Below are 19357 nucleotides of genomic sequence, written 5' to 3' on the forward strand. Positions count from 1 at the left end.
CAAGCTGGGCCTCAGTACCTACCTTTGCAACTGGCTCTGTCAGAGGCCTCAGGTAGTACGTGTTGGCGACAATGTCTCCGGCAGCATCACGCTGAGCATGGGGGCCCCTCAAGGCTGCGTACTCAGTCCGCTGCTCTTCACCTTGCTGACGCACGACTGCACTGCAACCTACAGCAGCAACCGCGTGCTGAAATATGCCGACGACACGACTGTGGTGGGTCTCATCACCGGGGGCGACGAGACTCAATACAGGTCGGAGATCGACCTTCTGGCCACGTGGTGCAGGGACAACAACCTCCTGCTGAACATCAGCAAGACCAAGGAGATTGTTGTTGACTTCCGGAAGGGTCACACCCAACACCTGCCGCTGACCATCGACGGTGCTGTGGTGGAGAGAGTGAGCAGCACCAGATTCCAGATCAGTGAGGACCTCTCCTGGACCACCAACGCTGCGTCGCTGGCGAAGAAAGCTCAGCGCCGCTTGTACTTTCTGCGGAAACTCAGCCGAGCAAGTGCTCCTCCTGCCATCATGACCACATTCTACCGTGGCACCATTGAGAGCGTCCTCTCCAGTTGTATCGCTGTGTGGGGTGGTGGCTGCACTGAATACAACATGAAGGCCCTGCAGCGCATAGTGAACACAGCTAGTAAGATCATTGGGGCTTCACTCCCACCCCCGGAAGGACATTTACACCTCCCGTCTCACCCGCAAGGCGACCGCGATTGTATTAAATATTTTCCCTCAGGATTTCCTGGTAAAGAGCCAAATTCATGATTCAATCAATCACAGACAGTCAGCCAGCACAATAATGCAAAGCCCCAGCCCATTACAGTCCCCCACCATGTTCAACTCTTGATATTTTGTTTTTCCTGAAATGTTGTTTTTCCACTTTCCAAAAGTTCAACTTTGATTTCACTGACATGTTCACTCACCTTAACTGAGGCCAGAGAGGCCTGCAGTTCTTCAGACGTGACCTGAATGAGTCAACGCAGTGCTTGGGAAAATTTCTGTTGGCCCGGGAAGCATCACGACTTTTCTACGTTTCCTCCATTTGGAAATACTAATTGCTCTCATCGTAGCTGTTTGCCTTGTAAATACAAATGAATATCAGAATATTGCATTTGTTAAATGTGTGGCCTGTTAAGAAATGGTGTCCTGTAGTTGTGCACTTGAAATATGCTAAGTAACAAACTTTTTTTTTGTCAGAAAGACGTTGACGTTGTATCATTTGTATGTGAATAAGAAAAGATGGATGAAGTCTCAATTTGGGATTTTTATGTCACTAAAAAACACAAGTTACACAGAAACAATACAGCAGATAGACCAGTTGTTTTGAACCACTCAGATTAAAAATCACATTTTGTAGAAATGAGTAAAAAAGTGGCACAGCACTAATGACGGTTAAGGCAATCTCCTGGTTTTCATGGTGCTGACAATACCTGATAACGACCTAGATAAAACCAACTATTTAAAAATGTATTTAAAAAAAATAAAAGGTACATACAGCTACAGTCCGTTTTGAGAAACTTTTCAAAGTCAAGGTAAAAAAATATATTACAAATCTCAAGTATTTACAAACTGCTTTACTCTACAAATGTGTCTCAATTGACTCTGTTCTGAATCTAGTAAGAGTAACACATCCCTAAATATCTTACGAGATTAAGCAACTAAGCACAAAAATAAGTCTCTAAATGCTCCAAAAATCTTTGTATATAGCTCTACTTCAGTCCTGGGAGAAATCCTTAGAAGAACATCCTGTGAGTGGGGAAACAATATAATAATATAATATAATAATTCTCCTGCGCCTCATTTGTCACACACCTGTAAATGTTGGGATCCAGGAGAACAGCCGTGTCGGTCGGCAGCTTGGACAGGTGCACAACTTTGGTTTTCTGCTGCAATCGGTCACTCTCACTCACCCAAACGTCAGGGAGTCTTCCAAAAAAAAAAAGTTATCTGTTGACATTTAAAGACAGATAATCACAAAATCACAAGAATGGGAGTGGAAAAAAAAACCCTACATGTCTTCAGGTGTCCAGTGCAGAAGGACTTTCACTTTCCCAGATTCTTCTTTCCTCCTTGCTATTACCTGGAAAGACACACATACGCTCATAAAAACGCAAAAACACGTGTACAGTTATTTTTTTTTTAATCTCATGTGTGTACCGTGCTGTGGAACACAACACTGTGTCCGTTTCCAAGGCTCTCTATATGTGTGGCCAAGTTGAGGCATATAGCTCGATGGCGGATGGCGTCCATGGTCTGGGCGTCAAAGAAATCATGTGGACGGGCTAAAGAAAGAAAGGGGGGAATACAATTTGTTATATGATTATTTGATTCATGCATTATTTGTCTAACTTCTAGAACTTATTACAATATGGGTAGTTCATATGAGTGGTTCAACTGGACGGTAAACGCGTCAAGTCATTATTTTCTTCCCTTTACTATCAATAATAAAATTACTCCAGACACCCTGCAGACACCAAATTAACAACCTGAGCTGTGTGTCAAGCGTGGTTTTATTGATAAATTATTTTCCGTCAGTTGCACGCACATGTGCGTGAGTCAGCAGCATATTTACTAATGAGAAGCTAAATATTTTTTTTTTTAGATGTATTCTAATTACTTGTCAAAAATGTTTGAATGGTCATGCGCTGTACGTACGGAGTGAACGTCTATGCTTGTTCTTGAGCTTCCTCCTCTTGTTGAGGCCAGCCTTGGACGGAGATTCCTCCTTCATTTTGCCTTGGTTGGAGACTTTGGACGAACTCTGCGAGCTGAAGTGAGTGGGGACATGGCGGGCCAGCCCACCCTGGGAGGCAAATGTGGCATTGCAGCCTCCAACCACACACTGCACCCACACAAACCCGTTACAAGCCAGCAGACAAAGTGTGCGGTTTTGACAATCAATTAGTTAACCGCATGTCACCTTGAATGGTTTGTCGCCGCTGTGAGTCAACATGTGTCTCTGTAGCCAGCTCTGACTGGTGGACGGTGTGTTGTACACTTTACAGCCTTTCCACAGACACACAAAAACCTGTGCGGAGCAAACCGAAAATGCAAGTCAAGAAGTGACTTGAAGTAGCTTTCAAATTGAGAAAAGCAAAATTAAGAAACTAACAGGCACTGTCATACAAACATGGAATAAAACTCACTCCTCCTCTCTGTCCATCAACATGCGTGGCTCGGATGTGATCGGCCAAATCGGGGCTGGAGGAAAAGTGCACTTGGCAGTGATCCCAACAGCACGTATAACTCAACGATTTGCCGTTCACCGGTATGGAGCCGTTGCCGACAATCACGGCCCCGCCGTGACTGTTGAACATCGCTGGTGTGGAACGGCCACTTGATGCTATGCTCTCCATGTCCATTAGAGTGCTGCTGATACTAGAAGACCAAAGATAACAAAGAAGTTAGGGTTGTGATGGCAGAATGGGTCTTATGCTTCCTCATATATATTTTTTTGTTGCTGATATTGACTGATATGCTGGATAATATAGTTACCTTAATAATATCAAAATATTAAGTGAGTTATTTTAGAGGACAAATAGAACACAAGTTCTTATTTTGTGTTCAGCAGTTTTTTGCCATGTGTGAATGATGACAGTAAGTCCTTATAATTTCGAACAGCAGAATGGCAGAACTTAACTTGAACTCATCATTTATTTTATTTAACTTCTGTTATCCCACATTTACACTTTGTTTTAACAGTTATAGTTAATGTTCAAATCTGTCTTAAAACATTATAAGTACAGTTATATGTTTTATGATGACAAATATTTGACCCTCAAATAGATTCATTCCATTTGGTAAAATGTGCTGTTAATTCGAGGGAATTGATTTCGGCCGTTACTTTACAATTTTTGTTGATGCTTAAATATGATTATTACAATTGACCATTTATTTATTTTTTCTTATAATTTTATATCTTGAGAAATCTCTTTGGGGAAAAGAACCAACCGATTGTAGACCCAGTAGCTGCATTTCCGTGCGTTTGATTTAACGTGTCTATAAATCAATTTGAGTTCAGCGTGAGACGACAGCGTCACATCTGGTTGCAGCCAGGTATTGCACTCCAATTCGTTTCAATTGTTTCAAGACATGAGGCAGGATGGCAGCGGCACGCATTTCAAATTTAACATTGTTTTCGTTTTGGCTGAGTGTGCCGTTATTTGCACAGGAAAGGTTTAAAAAGGCTGGCGCGTTAGGGTTATTTTAAGGGAACCTATTCTTAGGAGTAATATTTAGACTGCCAGTGACCAAGTCGCCATGCTTCTTGAGTTACTACTTTCCCAGACCTGTCCTCAGAATCCATCCGACTGAGCGGCTCCCCGTCCGACGAGGTCACTTCCACGCTGGCTCGTCTTTTCACGCCGTGCTCGTGTTTCTCCGCGGCCTTTGTATGCTCTGTCAGAGGCGAGGAAGAACCGTTGCCTCCCTCCCTTTGTTCTGCTTTCAGCACCCGGGAGCCCTCTTGGGCCGACTCGGTGCTACTCGCCAGACTCCCCTGTGCGGGACTTTTGCCGGGGTCGGAGAGTTTGCCGTAGTCTCCCTCATCTTTGCCGTCGTCAAGCAACGAGTTGTCGTTGTTTTCCCCTCCGGCACCGCGACCGCCACGAACGTCCATTCCGAGCCCAATGTCGTTCTTTTTACCCGGTTCCTGTTTGGAGTCCGACACGGCCTGTCCCCCAAAGCCGGTGTGGACGGTTTCTCCGTTGTCATTATGCTCCAACGTTGACTGAGAATCTTGTTCAACTTCCCCAGAGGTTATTTGAGCCATATTTGCTCGTCAAAAGTATCTATTTTGGGGTTATTCCAGTGAAAAAGTTGCTTTCCTGATGCTTTCCTCGTCCACTCAGTCTGCAATTCAAGCATTGAACATAGCAGGCGTTTGTGGTGACGTCACGACTCTTTACGGCCAAAGATTGTATAAATATATTGTCACTCGTTAACTTAAATTTACCCCGCCCCCAAAACTATGGACTTTTCATAAAAACATCCCGCATGTGGAAAAAAAAAATCTTAGCAGCGCTACGTTGAAAAAACCCCCAAAACAGTTGCAATTTAACTGCAAATCCAGCACCACCGCTTTCGTTGGTAGGAGTGATTCATTTTCGCTTGCATCGAAAATCTTTGGCACTGTGGTGAAACCCCTCCACGTGTTCCAACAAACAGGAAATGAAGAAATTCGCATCTTGCAAGGTGCACGTAAGATTTCACTTTAAAAAAAGGAATCCCACAGTACATTTAACGAATCGAAAATTGTTAATTTCTGACCAACTGAAATACGCACTACACTGGTTGACACGTTTACGATTTTTTTCAAATCAGAGATGCAAGTAAACTTTTCTGAATGCATTTTTGTGTGCTGATTCCATATCCACCCCATTTTTTCTCACTTCACACAGATCTCCATTTGCCTTGATGGATGGATGGATGGATGGATGGATGGATGGATGGATGATACAAATATTTGTCTGCAGACCAGCCTTTTGTACTTTTAAAAAAGGCCTTAGGCATTTATTGTTAAAAAGGTGTTCTACTTTTACTGACCCATAGAATTTGGTCAGAATTGTATTTCACCTTAAGCAGGTAGTGAAAGAACTTTTTTAAAATACTGCTTTATTTACATAAATGAAATATAGCTTTATTTTCATGTACAAACAAATAAAAAATTCCCCCACTACCCCGATGGAGAAATAAAATTCTGACTATCCTCGTTTATCGCGGATAATTGGTTCTAAAAACCACCCGCGATAAGGGACAAAGAGGAGGAACCGAGGGTTCGGTTTGGGGACCTCAGCATTGCGTCTCTGCTTTTTGCAGATGACGTGGTGCTGTTGGCTTCTTCAGGCCGTGATATCCAGCTCTCACTGGAGCGGTTCCGAACCGAGTGTGAAGCGGTCGGGATGAGGGTAAGCACCTCCAAATCCGAGTCCCTGGTACTCGGTCGGAAAATGGTGGAATGCCCTCTCCGGATCAGGGATGTGATCCTGCCCCAAGTGGTAGAGTTCAAGTATCTTGGGGTTTTGTTCACGAGTGAGGGCAGGATGGAGCACGACATCGACAGGTGGATCGGTGCAGCGTCGGCAGTAATGCGGACTCTGTACCGGTCCATCGTGGTGAACAAAGATGTTGGAATAATCTCGGGGAAGCCTTGGCCTGCCAGACCAGGAGGCCTTATCTTTTACGAGTTTACGACTCTCCTTTGAACTAAGTACTTTCTACTCAGTTCAAGGAATGTCTTTTGATCCTCGTCAGCCTTATGTATCCTTCCTGTCCTTATGTTACTTTTGTGTTTCTTTTGTAAGAGGTCTTCACTAACAATGAGCAGAGCTTCTTTACATAGGCGCAAAGGAACTTCATTCCTTTTAGTTAACTGTAGCTTCGATTCATAGATTGTAGATGATCGAAACTGGTTATATACAGTTTGAAGTAGTCACATTAAATCCCTTTTTGGTTCTTTTATCACAAACAGGGTATTTTGGTTACATTACCTGACATGTTTCGGCATGAACTTCCGCCTTCATCAGTGTCCTTGTCCTAGTCACATTAAAGTTATCCCATATTTACTCAATGTTCGTTGAAGGAACTGTATACCAGTTACCTTACATTTACTTAATATGTGTTGAAATGTTTAAGTAGGGCTAGATATTCATTATTATTATGTGTTGTGTTAGTTTACTAAGAAGATAAACTTAGCAAGGGTTTAGTTGCATTGTTCCACAGGTAAGCGGCATTCAACGTGCTTCAAAGTTATCTGGTCACCGTCGAGGAGGTGTCGGCCGCCCATGGAGAAGACAACTGGTTGGGTGAAGAAATCAGACTCTGCGACTCCACTGCGGGGGGCATGGGCCGACAAGTGCCAAATCACACCACATTACATTCCTTAGCTAATCAGCGTTGCTACAGCCACGATCTCCCCTCCCTTTAGTGTAGCAACGCCTCTGTAACCAGGGCAACCAAAACATTAAAAAGAGGAACACGTGGAGTAAGAACTCAGAATTGATGGAGATTGTAACTGAGCTTCCTTTCTCTATCGTTCTCCTCGCGAGTAAACTCATCCTGGTTGTCTTCTCCTCTTTGTTCTAGCATGTGATATAGTGTCTGATCATACTTAGACCTAACAAAAGAGCTGAGCCAAAAGGCAAAGCTCTCAATTTACCGGTCGATCTATGCTCCTACCCTCACCTATGGTCACGAGCTATGGGTCGTGACCGAAAGAACGAGATCCAGGATACAAGCGGCCAAAATGAGTTTCCTCCGCAGGGTGTCTGGGCTCTCCCTAAGAGATAGGGTGAGGAGCTCGGTCATCCGGGAGAGACTCGGAGTAGAGCCGCTGCTCCTCCACGTGGAGAGGAGCCAGATGAGGTGGCTCGGGCATCTCATCAGGATGCCTCCTGGACGCCTCCCTGGGGAGGTGTTCCGGGCTTGTCCCACCGGTAGGAGACCCCGGGGACGACCCAGGATGCGCTGGAGAGACTATGTCTCTCGGCTGGCATGGGAACGCCTTGGGATCCCCCGGGATGAGCTGGATGAAGTGGCTGGGGAGAGGGAAGTCTGGGAGTCCCTCCTAAAGCTGCTGCCCCCGCGACCCGACCTCGGATAAACGGAAGAAGATGGATGGGTTTGAAGTTCACATACTGTAAATTACAGTAAGTTAAGGAACGTATGTATTTCTATGTGTCTGTAAGGTACAGCGACAATAAAAAATCCCTTTTTATGGATTATTTCTTTGTCATTTATTTTTACATATTTCTGATATAATGCATTTGTTTTTTGCTATATGTAATTATCTGCAGTCTAAAGTAGATAGAAGTAATCATTGATTTTTTTGGCTGTTGAACAAATTAAATATTTGATCCAATATACGACTAATTCAACAGACGAAGTAGGTCTTGGAACAAATTAAATTCGTATGTAGATCTATCTGTCCGTCCCCCCCCCCTCTCTCTCTCTCTCTCTCTCTCTCTCTCTCTCTCTCTCTCTCATTGTTTGCTATTTAATGAAAAAAATAGACAGAGTAATGGATTTAAATTAGTGCAACAAAATGATAGTGGGTAAAGAGGATAAACCAGACAAAAAACAATCAAGTTTGTATGAACATCAACATTTATTCCACAATATAAAACACATGGGGTATGAACGTTTTGCATATTGGATCTAATAACATTAATAATAATCTCTATATTTGCTCTTTTTCTTTTTAATTTGTACATAATTATATATACAGATTTTTACATCGCTTTCATTTCTTTCCTGTTCTCAGGTCCCACTTATTGCTTTGTACATGTGCTATTCTCTTCATTTTCTGTTTTAGGTTGTCTACCTTTTTACCTCTTACACATCCCTTGAATGGAATAAATGTGACTGGAAATGACACTGGAGAGTCAACCCAGATGGATGAAAATGATAAATTCAAACAGAATCCAGTTGTGGTCACTTTGGAGTTGAAGTAAAGCACTGCATGTGTTGTGTTTTGGTGCCATTCACCGTACGAATTCTCAAATGCTCCATTATATACAGCTGTACACGAAATTTATCGACTATCCCTCTCTAGGCTGTACAATGTCATCCTTATATTATATTCTAGTTTGAATACTCATATCTACAAATATGAACTGTATATCAAAATGTACTTGTCCTGTAGTTAGAAACAAAATTTAATTACTATAATTTCACATCTCACTCACAATTTTTTTTGAATTGCTAAACTTCCAAGATCAGACTGTATCTAGCTTTTGCTTAAAGTGTAAAAAGGCAAAAACAAAAAAAATATTTCTTTCCGCCTCTGATGTAGGACACATAACTATGCAAAATAAAAAAATCAGAGATAGTGCGTTTATTTGTATGTAAACCTATGAAGTCTTAGTGCTACACTGTCATGAAAATATTACAGTGAAGATATGAAAAATAAGGGATAAAGTTGTAATTTAGTCGATTTGTCAGATTAATGTTGGACATTCATGAAGAAAAAAAAAGAGAATAAAGCATATACAATTAAACCGTAATGTTGCACAAAAAAATTCTGAACTTTCTAGGTGACAAACTTCAATACAATTTTACATTGGGCATTCTAATTGAATATTTTACATTTTGCTGTTGTGAAAATTCTCTTTCACAGCAACGAGTTTCCAGAATAGTTGTAACTTGTATTGTTCCCCCCCAACTTAAACATTTATAACCAACTTGGGAAATTGTTTTGGTGCAAACAACTTGCTTTGTTGTGCGAAGTAACATAGTTGCCGTAAATGTCAATAATTGATATTTGAAGCCCTCCATCAAAATACAAGTTGTGTTTTCTACAATGCATTTATCAATTTATCGACTTTTACCCAAATAAACTAATTCTGCAAAAGTGGTTTGCAAAACCAAGTTTTATGTAATTTCATGAGAAAAATATGATGCTAATAGGATTCAATCAACACATGAGCAGAAATATACTACATAGGCGAAGAACAAGCTGATACATGTTTTTGCGACTGTTCTTGGTAAAGACGATTGGAAGTTTATTATGATTTCACAAATTAATGTTAATGTCACACGATGACTTATAATTAGTAACATTCAAATCTTGTAACAAAGCCTTTTCTCATATTAGTGATGGAAAATAAAGCTTTTTATTCCTGTAGGTGGTCGACTCTGTGCAGCATTACTGACTTGCCATTTCTGAAACAACTGTATTCAAACCTACACTGCCACCTAGTGGAGTACAAAAATACAACAAGATGGTCATGAAGCAAATTTGAAGCTTCATTCCCCCCATCACTACATAATATGCTTTATTCTTGTAACTATGTCTTTTTGTTCAGTTTTCAGTGTAGACTTAATACTTCACACAAACTAAAGTAGTTAAATTGCTTGTGTTGCAAAATGCATCAAGTTGCATTATTACGTCCGCTCAATTGATTCAGGCTCAACTAATTCAGTTTCCTCCTTTCACTATGGGCATGTTCTCTGAGCAGCATGGAAACAGGACTTTTGAACATTCAGAGATTTAATTCATGAATCAATCAATAAATATTATTGATCCATCTATTTTTCTTACAATTGTAGTCAGATGCCCATCCACATGTCACGTACAACTGCTCAGCAGCAAACTGGTCAGAAATTTGTTCAGAAGGTTTTATAGCAAAATAACAAACTGGTGTAGAAACAGAACCATAGAAAGCTAACTTATAAGACTTTGTGGACAAATATACTCTCGTTGTTTTGTCGGAACATATATTTTAGGCAAGTACGCATGAAAAATTCCAAACATAACCGATAAACGGAATATTATTATATACTGGTGCATCCCAAAAGTTAGACAATTGAGTGCAAATTCATTTTGTTTCAGTAGTTTAATTCAAAAAGTGATACTTGTGTTGTACAGATTTAAATACTACATGGAAAAAAATACATTATATAATATGAGGTTCACTTTTTGAATTGAAGTACTGATACAAAGTTAGTTTTTTTTGTTTGTTAAACTTTAAAAAACCTTTGGAATAAGAACATGTACACCTAAAGTCTCTGCCTTGACCACTTGCAATCATCTTTTTCAGTCTCCTTATGTCATCGTAGTTGTGTTGTAAATGTGGGAAACTGGGGGAGTGAGCTCCTTGCAACTTGCTACATTTGGGCTCTATGTGATGCAATCGTGGATGTCCAGGTTGATGCTCATGTGTCATTGCTCACCATCGTGAATATTTGTGCTGTGAGGCAGAGAACAATGAAAGTTACGTTTTTTTTTTTTAACTTCGCAGTATTTACACCGATTCTATCTTCTGTATATACTCACAAGCCAATAAGTTGTTATTGTTTTTCTTGTCATTTTCTGGTAGCTGGTTGTAAGATTCTAAATGCTTCTCAAGGCTTTCCTCCCTGGTATTTTGTTGTAGCACATCTACCTCCCCTTCTTTTGGCTCAGGACTTGGTGTCTCTGGATCAGGACTCTGGAAGCTGGTTATTAAATATGACAGCAATTTGGAATTAGTAAAAGAGATGATGTTGACAAATGATTTGCACACAAACCATTCAACATTATGGGACAATACTCCAAACAAGCACACACCTATTTTCAGTTGTGATATTGGTTGGTGAGCTGGTCATATCGCCTCTGCTGTTGTCATCCTCAAAGGAGTGAAGGCTTACAATCTCCACATGCTGGGTCTCAGTGTGCTGGTCCAAAATCACTGCTGTCTGCATTTCACACAGCTAAAAAATACAACACAAACATGATGTCATATCATTTTCAACAAACATGAGAACTTTTGTATTGTTACCTCAAACTGTGTGACTTGCATGTATGAAATGAATTTCAAATGTATCCTGAGGACTGGTAAAGAAAACACACTCTGTCTGATTGTCAGCCTGCTGGAAAGCAGCCCAGACCCTGGCTGCATCCAGCAGATAAAACATTTAAGGCCAACTTGACTTCCTTTAAAATTATTCCACAAATCTTGGCAGAGTCCCAGATTACACTCTGAGATGATAGTTGAGCTTCACTGGGCAAGTAACCACACTCCAGCATGCAAGATAGGATTACAAATGGTGCTTAAACATTGATAGCTGTAAACTGTGTCAGTAATTCTTGCTTCTGTTGAAGCCGCTCAAAATCCCGAGGATAGAAATGTATTTTCTATTCCATTTTCTAGCAGTGAAAATTGACAGACTGTCCAATAATACTCCACAAGGGAAGCTTGTAAAGACCAAAGAATTCTGGTTCAAGTACAGACCCCTGCGGTACACCGTAGTTAATAGGCATAGAGTTTTTGCCTATATTTACAAACTGTAGGATGACAAGTATGATTTACACCAGGGGTGTCAAACTCATTTTTGTCACGGGCCGCATCGTAGTCAGTTTCTTTTGGCCATTATGACTGTCAATGCCTTATGCGATATATAGTATCACACAACAAACTGATGAATCATTTTCAAATCAGAGATGAGTAAAATCTGCTCAAATATGTCAAAAAGTGAATGCTACTTTAAATTGCTCACAATTTTTCAATTTTTTTAAAGTGAAGATCATCTGTAACTTTTGTATTAACACGAAGTACTTTTAATGGTATTGACACATGAAGTTGATGCACAATTTGTCTGCCACATAAAATGATATGGCGGGCCGTATCTGGCCTCCCTGGGCCTTGAGTTTGACACCTTTGATTTAAACCAATTTAGAGGTGGTATGATGTAGTGTTCATAAATACAGTACATCATATACTGATGAGTTGTTTAGCTGTGGTAACTAATTCTAGCAACATTCTAGCAACCTCTGATGTATTTGGCACTCTCTCTGTGTAGGTTTCACTTTCAGCTTCCATCCTGCTCTGCTCATTGTGAAACATTGCAACTTGCTTCAGGGGTGCTTCCAGCTCAATTGGGTCTGCGCAGGCTCCCTCTGTGAGGTCCCGGAACTGAGTAAAACAACATACAAATTTCAAACACAAAACCACTTTATTTTGATGTTATGTTTTTATCACCTGTGGCATAACAAAGGGGTCATCTTTGCCAAACGAATGCGAGCGAGATAGGGCTTCTCTTCTCTTCTCTCGTTGAGATGATGCCTCCTGGTGTCTTCTCATCCTTTCCATCTGCTCCTCCACACTCATCCTGGGTCGGCCCACCTCTCTCTCCCCGTAGCCAATCTGATCTACAAGTGCACTTCTGGGACGATCCTGCAAAGACTGAAACACAGACTTAAGAGTATTTAATCAATCTTGGAGGTGTTGTCTACTAAGTTAAAGCTAAAAGCAAAACATACCGATCTGGATTCTGGCTTTTTAGTCTTCCTCAGGGTGACGTAGGAGGCAATAGTTGTGGACTCGGGAGGGCTCATGGGAGATTTGGTTCTCGGAGGAACAATGCCCACTGGGTAGAGGGGTACAGCTGTGTTGAACAATCATCATAATTAATCACAAGTTATACAAGAGAATCAGTCAAGTGTGTATAAAAAAAAGTACCTTTTGTGGCTACAGTGTCAATATTCTCAGCACTTTCATTCTTGTCCTTGTCTTTGTCCTCACCGTTGACTTCATCCACTTCCTCTTTGACTGTGGTCAGCTCAGGTTCGCTCTTATACAACCGATAGTCTGGACCTTGCTGTGGGGTGTAGGGGTTGAGAAACATTGAGTGACATTGAGGCACACACAAAGTATTTCATGTCTGACCAAACAAAAAAACATAACACTGATGGTCATTTTAATCGTCTGTTATGAGATATTGCTATGAAATTCAATCAAATAGGCGATTTTTGTCATTAACGTTTTATTTCATGCCACATTTCAAAGTAAAATTGGCGTTGCAAACCACACCAAGAAGAACGGCATGTGTAACCCACACACAGAAAAACAAATGCAAACATCTGTGTGACAAACTGGGATGGCTGATGTTGAATGAATTATTAGAAAAATGGCAACATAATAAAGCTGAGTGGATCTGGGTACCATGAGTCCTTTCTAAAAATTTACAAACAGCATGAACAAAGTAAAAAAAAAAAAAAGTGTGCAATATAAGAACTTGTCTGTTGGGAAGATTCGTTATTCCCTATTTTCAATATTTTTTAATAGCTCTTTACATGAATAGCAATGTAAAAATAAACATACGGATTAAAATCCATTAAATACACAATAACCAGATTTGCTTTCATGTGGGCTCCATCTGCCGAAATCCTAAAATCTCAGAACATTTCGTTTTAAACACTTTGACGTCACCCAAGCGTCCAGAAAAAAAAGTCAACTTGAAGCGATTTTTCTCAAGTCGATTTTGAATGAAATTCTAATATTAAAAGTCAGATCCTCAAAAACTGCCAAAACGAGCTTCAGCATTCAACTAAGGGTCTCAAATAAAATTGGAATACATGAGAATGAATGTCAAATAACAGCAAGAACACAAAATCGTCTGAGGATGACCGAGTGACAGCACAGAAAAAAACTAGACCAAACATGCTGACAGGATGCGCACGGTATGGACGTTTTGCGCTGCTCTTACACTGTGCGCGCCATTCCTAGAGCCGGTTTTGCGGTCCTCGGGACGTTGCGTATAAGGAGGCGGACGGCTGCTGGAGTTTGGATGGTGGGAGGGCATGTGAGGGGGTTGCTCGGATGAATAGTAGTACTGTGGAAGAGGTGGACGGGGGGGAACGCCATTTCCCGTCTTGATAGGACTGAGTGGCAGCAATGTCACTGCCTGTTAAAAGTTAACACAGCGGCTGGTCTCATTCCAAGAAACATGATGTTACTTGGTTGACCGATGACGTGCAAGAAAAGGGGAAGGGGGCAGTGTCGCTGTTTGTAATTGTTGTTTCTGACAATCACAATCGTGTGAAGTCAATTTAAAGGTTTCGGTTTGCAAGCGTTAGAGAGTGACCTGTAATCAGAAATTGTTCTTTTTTTGTATGAAAAGAATCTAAAATTTGATTTGAAGACCACATTGCCAAGGACAGTTATTGCATATAAAACTTAATCCAGTGTCAATATTCAGGAGAACCTCTGACTGATATCAAACACAATTGGGTTCAGGATGGCGGGTGAGTTTTTACTATTGGAAATCATGTAACTAGTAAAGATCTGGTCCGGAGCTGTAATGAGGCAATCGCAAAATCACAAATCACATGATTAAGTGATGAAGAACTACATACTGCAATTTCACGAGTATAAGACATCTGTACTTTTGTGTAATGAGGTACCCCGATTTGTTATTTTCCTTAATTATCAGAGTGAGGAAAAAATAAAGATTGAAAACATACTAATTATGTGTCAATGTTTTTAAATACAGGTTAAAAAGATCTTTCCTACCTTTTCTCATAAGGTCTTTCAAAGCATTTTTTAAATCATATTTTCCAAAATATGTTTTCTTACACTGTGTCCTCTTTTAGTTAGATACATTTTGTTTCTTTATTTTGCTTCCAAATGCTATTAATTGGTTTTGAATGTTGTACTTTATGTGAAGCACATTTGAGTATGTTTTTTATTTGTATGTCGCCTAAAAGCTCAGTGTGATGACCCCATCTAGTGGCTACAAAACAAAACTACACTTATTGACGTACATGGAAAAATTGTAACAAATTCTAACGATTGTTAGGTGACTTTACAATATGCTAATAGTACTTCAAACTTTTTTTTATATTTTACATCCCCCCGGTATTAGCAAACTTATCAACAATGTGAAAATGTTTTCTTGTTTTTTTCCCACTGAACCTTTTACAATAATCGACAGATTTGAGATAACTGTTTATACAATATATATATATATATATATATATATATATATATATATATATATATATATATATATATATATATATATATATATATATATATATATATTAGAGAAAAAAAAGCATATTGTTAATGGGGAATTCGGTAAACCACTGTAAAATTAAAAAAGAAAAGAAAAAACACTGCATGCTGAAGAAGACCACAATAAGTTGGTGTAGTTCGTCATAGCAAAGAGACGTTAGCATATAAAATTTGAAGAAATACTGAATTTTTTTACTGAATTAAATCATCATTTAATGGATGATTTATGGGTTCCACTGAACAGACTGGCACAGTTGTAGGTTAGTTTAGTTTGGAATGTTAAAGTAAAGTAATGTAAAAGTGTGATTCTTATTGTCTAAGATTCATCTTCAGATTGTGACGTTAAAGGTTTGCATCACAATGAGCAGCCACAATAACAAAACAAGTGTTATTCTTATTGTCTTTAAGATTCATCTTCAGATTCATCTCTCTCTTCTCTGTCCATCCATGTTGTACAATCTACACGACTTGCATTTCGTGGGTTTGCGTGTACATGCTGGACAGGCCAGTAACTCCCAAGGTCTCCATTTAGAGAAACATTCACACCAATGGGGCAATGTCTTAAATTTACCTAAAATACACGTTTGTAAATATGTATAAAGGTTAAACAAGATTAAAATGTGCTAATGCAGAATCTTACCTCATTCTTGTGTTGGCTGGATAGTGGCTTGGAATCAGAACAACCTGTAGAAATAAAATTCTATAATTAGACTTTAATTGACATTTCTCGTGTTTTGTTAGCTAAATTGAGAAAATAATTAAAGACATTTTTTTTTTCTTTATTGTGTGATTCTCACAACACAATAAAGCATAGCTCATTCACAAATGACACTCACTGTCAATGCTGCGCTGTGGTTTATTTTTAGTCAATGCTTCCATCACATCCTGAATTCTCCACAGCTCCTTCTGGATTTGAATGTGCCGCTGGCTTGGAGGCTCTGTCTAAAGCCCCAGATGCACAAAGACAGAAAACCAAATGTAAATAACTGCCAAAAAAAGTGACTCTGTGTGTCTGGTGTGTAACCTGTGGGCTGCCCAGAGCTTCCAGCTGTTCCAGTAGGTTGGATTTTGCCAATGTGACGTCTCCCTCCAACCTATCATACTCCCTCCATGAGCGCTCCAGCTCCTGAAAGCAACCATGATGCAGCCAATGTCAATCCTGGTTTTTGTTGGCACGCCTGACAATTTGGTGGCTGAAAGTAGCCTGAACTTGAAGCCTTCTGGTGGATGTCATTGTATTGCATTCATAAATATGACGGCATATCATAAATCATATCCCGAGTGGTTGGAAGCAAGTCGGCTGTGTTCACGCCTACAACAAAGCAGACCTCCCTTTTGCTCCTGCATGACCTAACAACCGTGTGTGCCTCAATGAGCGCTAAACCCAACCGTGCTTGGACTTCTCACTGAATATGGAGGAATGCTCACCATATTGACTCTGGAAAGTTCTCTGCAAGTGCTAAGTAGGCCATTTTGGAGCACATCTCGCTGCTGGACCAGACTTTGTGTAGCTGACGCACTGGGATTACTCTGGTCACTTAACTCTTGACTGGCGGATAGCAGCGCTGTCTCCAGAGTGTGCTGGAAATGGACAATTCACATTCCAATATAAAGTTTGCAATAAACATAAGCTCCAAAACAACAAATGATTCACATTACCTTTTCTCTGTGTAGTTGCTGTAATTTCTCCTCTTGCATCCTCACTAACTTGTCCTGCTCACAAAACCTGCTTAATTTGGTCTAGCATAGCAAATCATAAAGGATTAAAGACAGTTGTTTGTGAGATACATATGGCTAATACGAAATACAGTTCATCTTACATCAATGTCGTCGGCAGGTTGGATTATAGAGCAGTCTTTGTAGTCATCTGGAGTTATCTGGAGGAAAAACAAACACGGGAGGAAAATGTTTATGCATAAAGGGTGGATGAATTGAAATTATTCAGGGAAAAAAAATCTGTTCATGTGATGAAAAGCAGACCATTTTAACGCTCTAAAAAGTGCGATGGGAAACTGTGAAACCTTCCAAATACCAAATAAGAAAAATCACCCTTCTATAATGATGTTTTGATGTGTGAAATTAACTTTTCAAATAGCAATCATCCCATGCAGTTTGAAGCGCGGTATAATAGAAGTTTGAAGCGCAGTATAATAGAAATGAAGTTAAAATCAGAAACTCTGTTTCTTTGACAGGTTGGAAGATTAGGAAATGTGTTGACCAAAAAAGGGCACATTTAGGAAAATAAACTGCTCTGCCACATGGCAACATTCAGCAAAGTGGATAGTCAACCCAAAGTTTTGCTTGAGAACATTTCACAAAATCTTTAGCAGTCCAGGATAAAACCTTCCATTCATTTTTCCAAAGATCAATTCACTTTTCTCCACCTTCCTCTACCCATATGAACCCAGTAATCATAGTAGGGAGGCAAACAAAAATGCGACCGCAGAATGACATGTGACTGTTAAAAAAAAACCAAAAAAAAAACCAATGACCAAGACTCCTTATTTGAAGACACAATGTTCACCATTAACAGTATTGTGGACAAGGATAGGGTAAATGGGAAATCCATGACTATATAGCATTGGACTATAAGCCATGTTCAAGTCAACTCAACAGCAAACAGGCAATGAAATAAATTAAAACCATGTATGCAAATGAGAAATAATAAGCTTTTTCTGTGGAGGTGATGACTACATCCAAAATGGAGAAATGGGAGGTGCATACTGAAGGGAAGACATGGATAACTACATCATGTCAGATACAAAGGTACGGGTCTGGCTTGAGTCGACCTTCTGAGAAAATAAACATTTGTTGCTTAAACAATTTGCTGAATGCTAATTTGACTGACTCAACAGAGACTCAAGCCAGAACCTGCCTGAAATCTTACTTGCTGGTAGAGTTGCGGCCGTGGTGCCGAGTTCTCGATCATAGTGTGAATCATGAAGATAAGAGGCTCATTCTCCTTTTTCTAGCAGAATGTTAAGGGGAAAGAGGACACGTAGCTGTCATCTTTGTTTCAATGGAAGTTTCTTCGTAAGTGGTATTTTAGTCGTGATGGGAAAATGAAGCTTCAAATTTGCTTCACGAACGAGTTGTATCTTTGGACTCTAGATGCCACTGTTGGTTGAAATAAGGGACTGAGGAAATTGCAAGTGAGTTTTCTTCCAGCCCAATGTTAAACAGAAAGTGCCATCTAAGGAGTCAAAAAATACAACTGGTTCATGAAGCAAATTTGAAGCTTCAATTATCCATCACTACATTTTAGAAGATGACGATCCACTGCAATGCATCCGCAAGGTGAAAACTAGCAGGAATTCTCTTTTGGCCATAGCAGGGCAAATTTTGACAATCTACCAGAGGCCCAATTACAGCATGTCGCATTATCCTTGTCATGATGACCAAGACCAACACCAGGGATGTTAAACAGATGACATTGCCTTCCAGAACCAGAACTGAATTTGACAATCATAATGTACAGAGTATCTTAACAGCAGTTTCTTTACAGTTCATAAGCACTTCATATATGCACAGTTGAACACTTTAGTTTTTCCGGCAGATCAGTGTACAACGACCAGAAAAAAAGTAGCGTGGATAAGACTAACCCTCGAAAAAAAATTTGCTTCTGACAACTGTTGCATCTCTCAATGAACCAATCAATCTCTCTATCAACAGGAAAACCTTGTCAAAATTCAGATTCCAACATCTAGAAAATCTTGCTCCATGATGAACTGATTCAAAAAATACCTTAGGGCTGTTGAGCAACAGCACAATATACTTTGTCCTCATTCCCAAAGTGTTGAGACCATAGGCCAAGTCCTTTACTTTAAATTTAAAAACATTTTGACATCAAAAGTTGATTATGCAACTTATGGCATCGTTTCAAAACAAATTGGCCTCACTGTTCCAAACTCTTAGAAGGGACATCCTCTGTCAAGTGTTTTCATCTTAACCCATTCCACCAGAGACTCTACTAAGGACTCAAGAAAACCACTTATGGAGTTCTCAGAGAGTAGTGTTGAGTCAATCAATCAATCAATCAATCAATCAATCAATCAATCAATCAATCAATCAA

The 19357-nt window shown here is 39.9% G+C and overlaps 2 protein-coding genes across 9 annotated transcripts in view; both read right to left on the reverse strand.

Moving 5' to 3' along the window:
* Window positions 1-1254: 1254 nt before the first annotated feature.
* Window positions 1255-5171, reverse strand: aebp2 (AE binding protein 2). The gene is made up of 8 exons (XM_085902109.1): window positions 4300-5171; window positions 3157-3388; window positions 2931-3038; window positions 2666-2852; window positions 2168-2292; window positions 2023-2090; window positions 1823-1936; window positions 1255-1756 (listed from the first exon to the last, which is right to left on the reverse strand). The coding sequence occupies exons 1-8, from the start codon at window positions 4779-4781 to the stop codon at window positions 1744-1746; spliced, it is 1329 nt and encodes a 442-aa protein (XP_085758235.1). The 5' UTR covers window positions 4782-5171; the 3' UTR covers window positions 1255-1743.
* Window positions 5172-8090: 2919 nt separating this feature from the next.
* The window catches only part of LOC147040010 (pleckstrin homology domain-containing family A member 5-like), a 75141-nt gene continuing 63874 nt past the window's right edge, over window positions 8091-19357 (reverse strand). For 3 of the 8 annotated variants that reach the window (XM_085901989.1, XM_085901990.1, XM_085901985.1), the window contains 13 exons: window positions 17106-17162; window positions 16945-17025; window positions 16714-16866; window positions 16310-16411; window positions 16122-16227; window positions 15926-15969; window positions 12949-13087; window positions 12750-12874; window positions 12469-12672; window positions 12259-12402; window positions 11058-11200; window positions 10785-10945; window positions 8091-10698 (listed from right to left, as the gene is read on the reverse strand). In XM_085901989.1, coding sequence (XP_085758115.1) covers window positions 10664-10698; window positions 10785-10945; window positions 11058-11200; window positions 12259-12402; window positions 12469-12672; window positions 12750-12874; window positions 12949-13087; window positions 15926-15969; window positions 16122-16227; window positions 16310-16411; window positions 16714-16866; window positions 16945-17025; window positions 17106-17162 — 1494 coding nt within the window. In that variant the 3' untranslated portion in view covers window positions 8091-10663. Of the gene's footprint in view, window positions 10699-10784; window positions 10946-11057; window positions 11201-12258; window positions 12403-12468; window positions 12673-12749; window positions 12875-12948; window positions 13088-13948; window positions 14174-15339; window positions 15857-15925; window positions 15970-16121; window positions 16228-16309; window positions 16412-16713; window positions 16867-16944; window positions 17026-17105; window positions 17163-18172; window positions 18254-19357 lie in introns of those variants that run through there. The other 5 variants (XM_085901991.1, XM_085901988.1, XM_085901994.1 and 2 more) reach the window with 4 other exon arrangements.

Source organism: Syngnathus leptorhynchus, chromosome 21 (genome assembly GCF_054491065.1).
Source record: "Syngnathus leptorhynchus isolate UIUO chromosome 21, UIUO_Slep, whole genome shotgun sequence".
NCBI lineage: Eukaryota > Metazoa > Chordata > Actinopteri > Syngnathiformes > Syngnathidae > Syngnathus > Syngnathus leptorhynchus.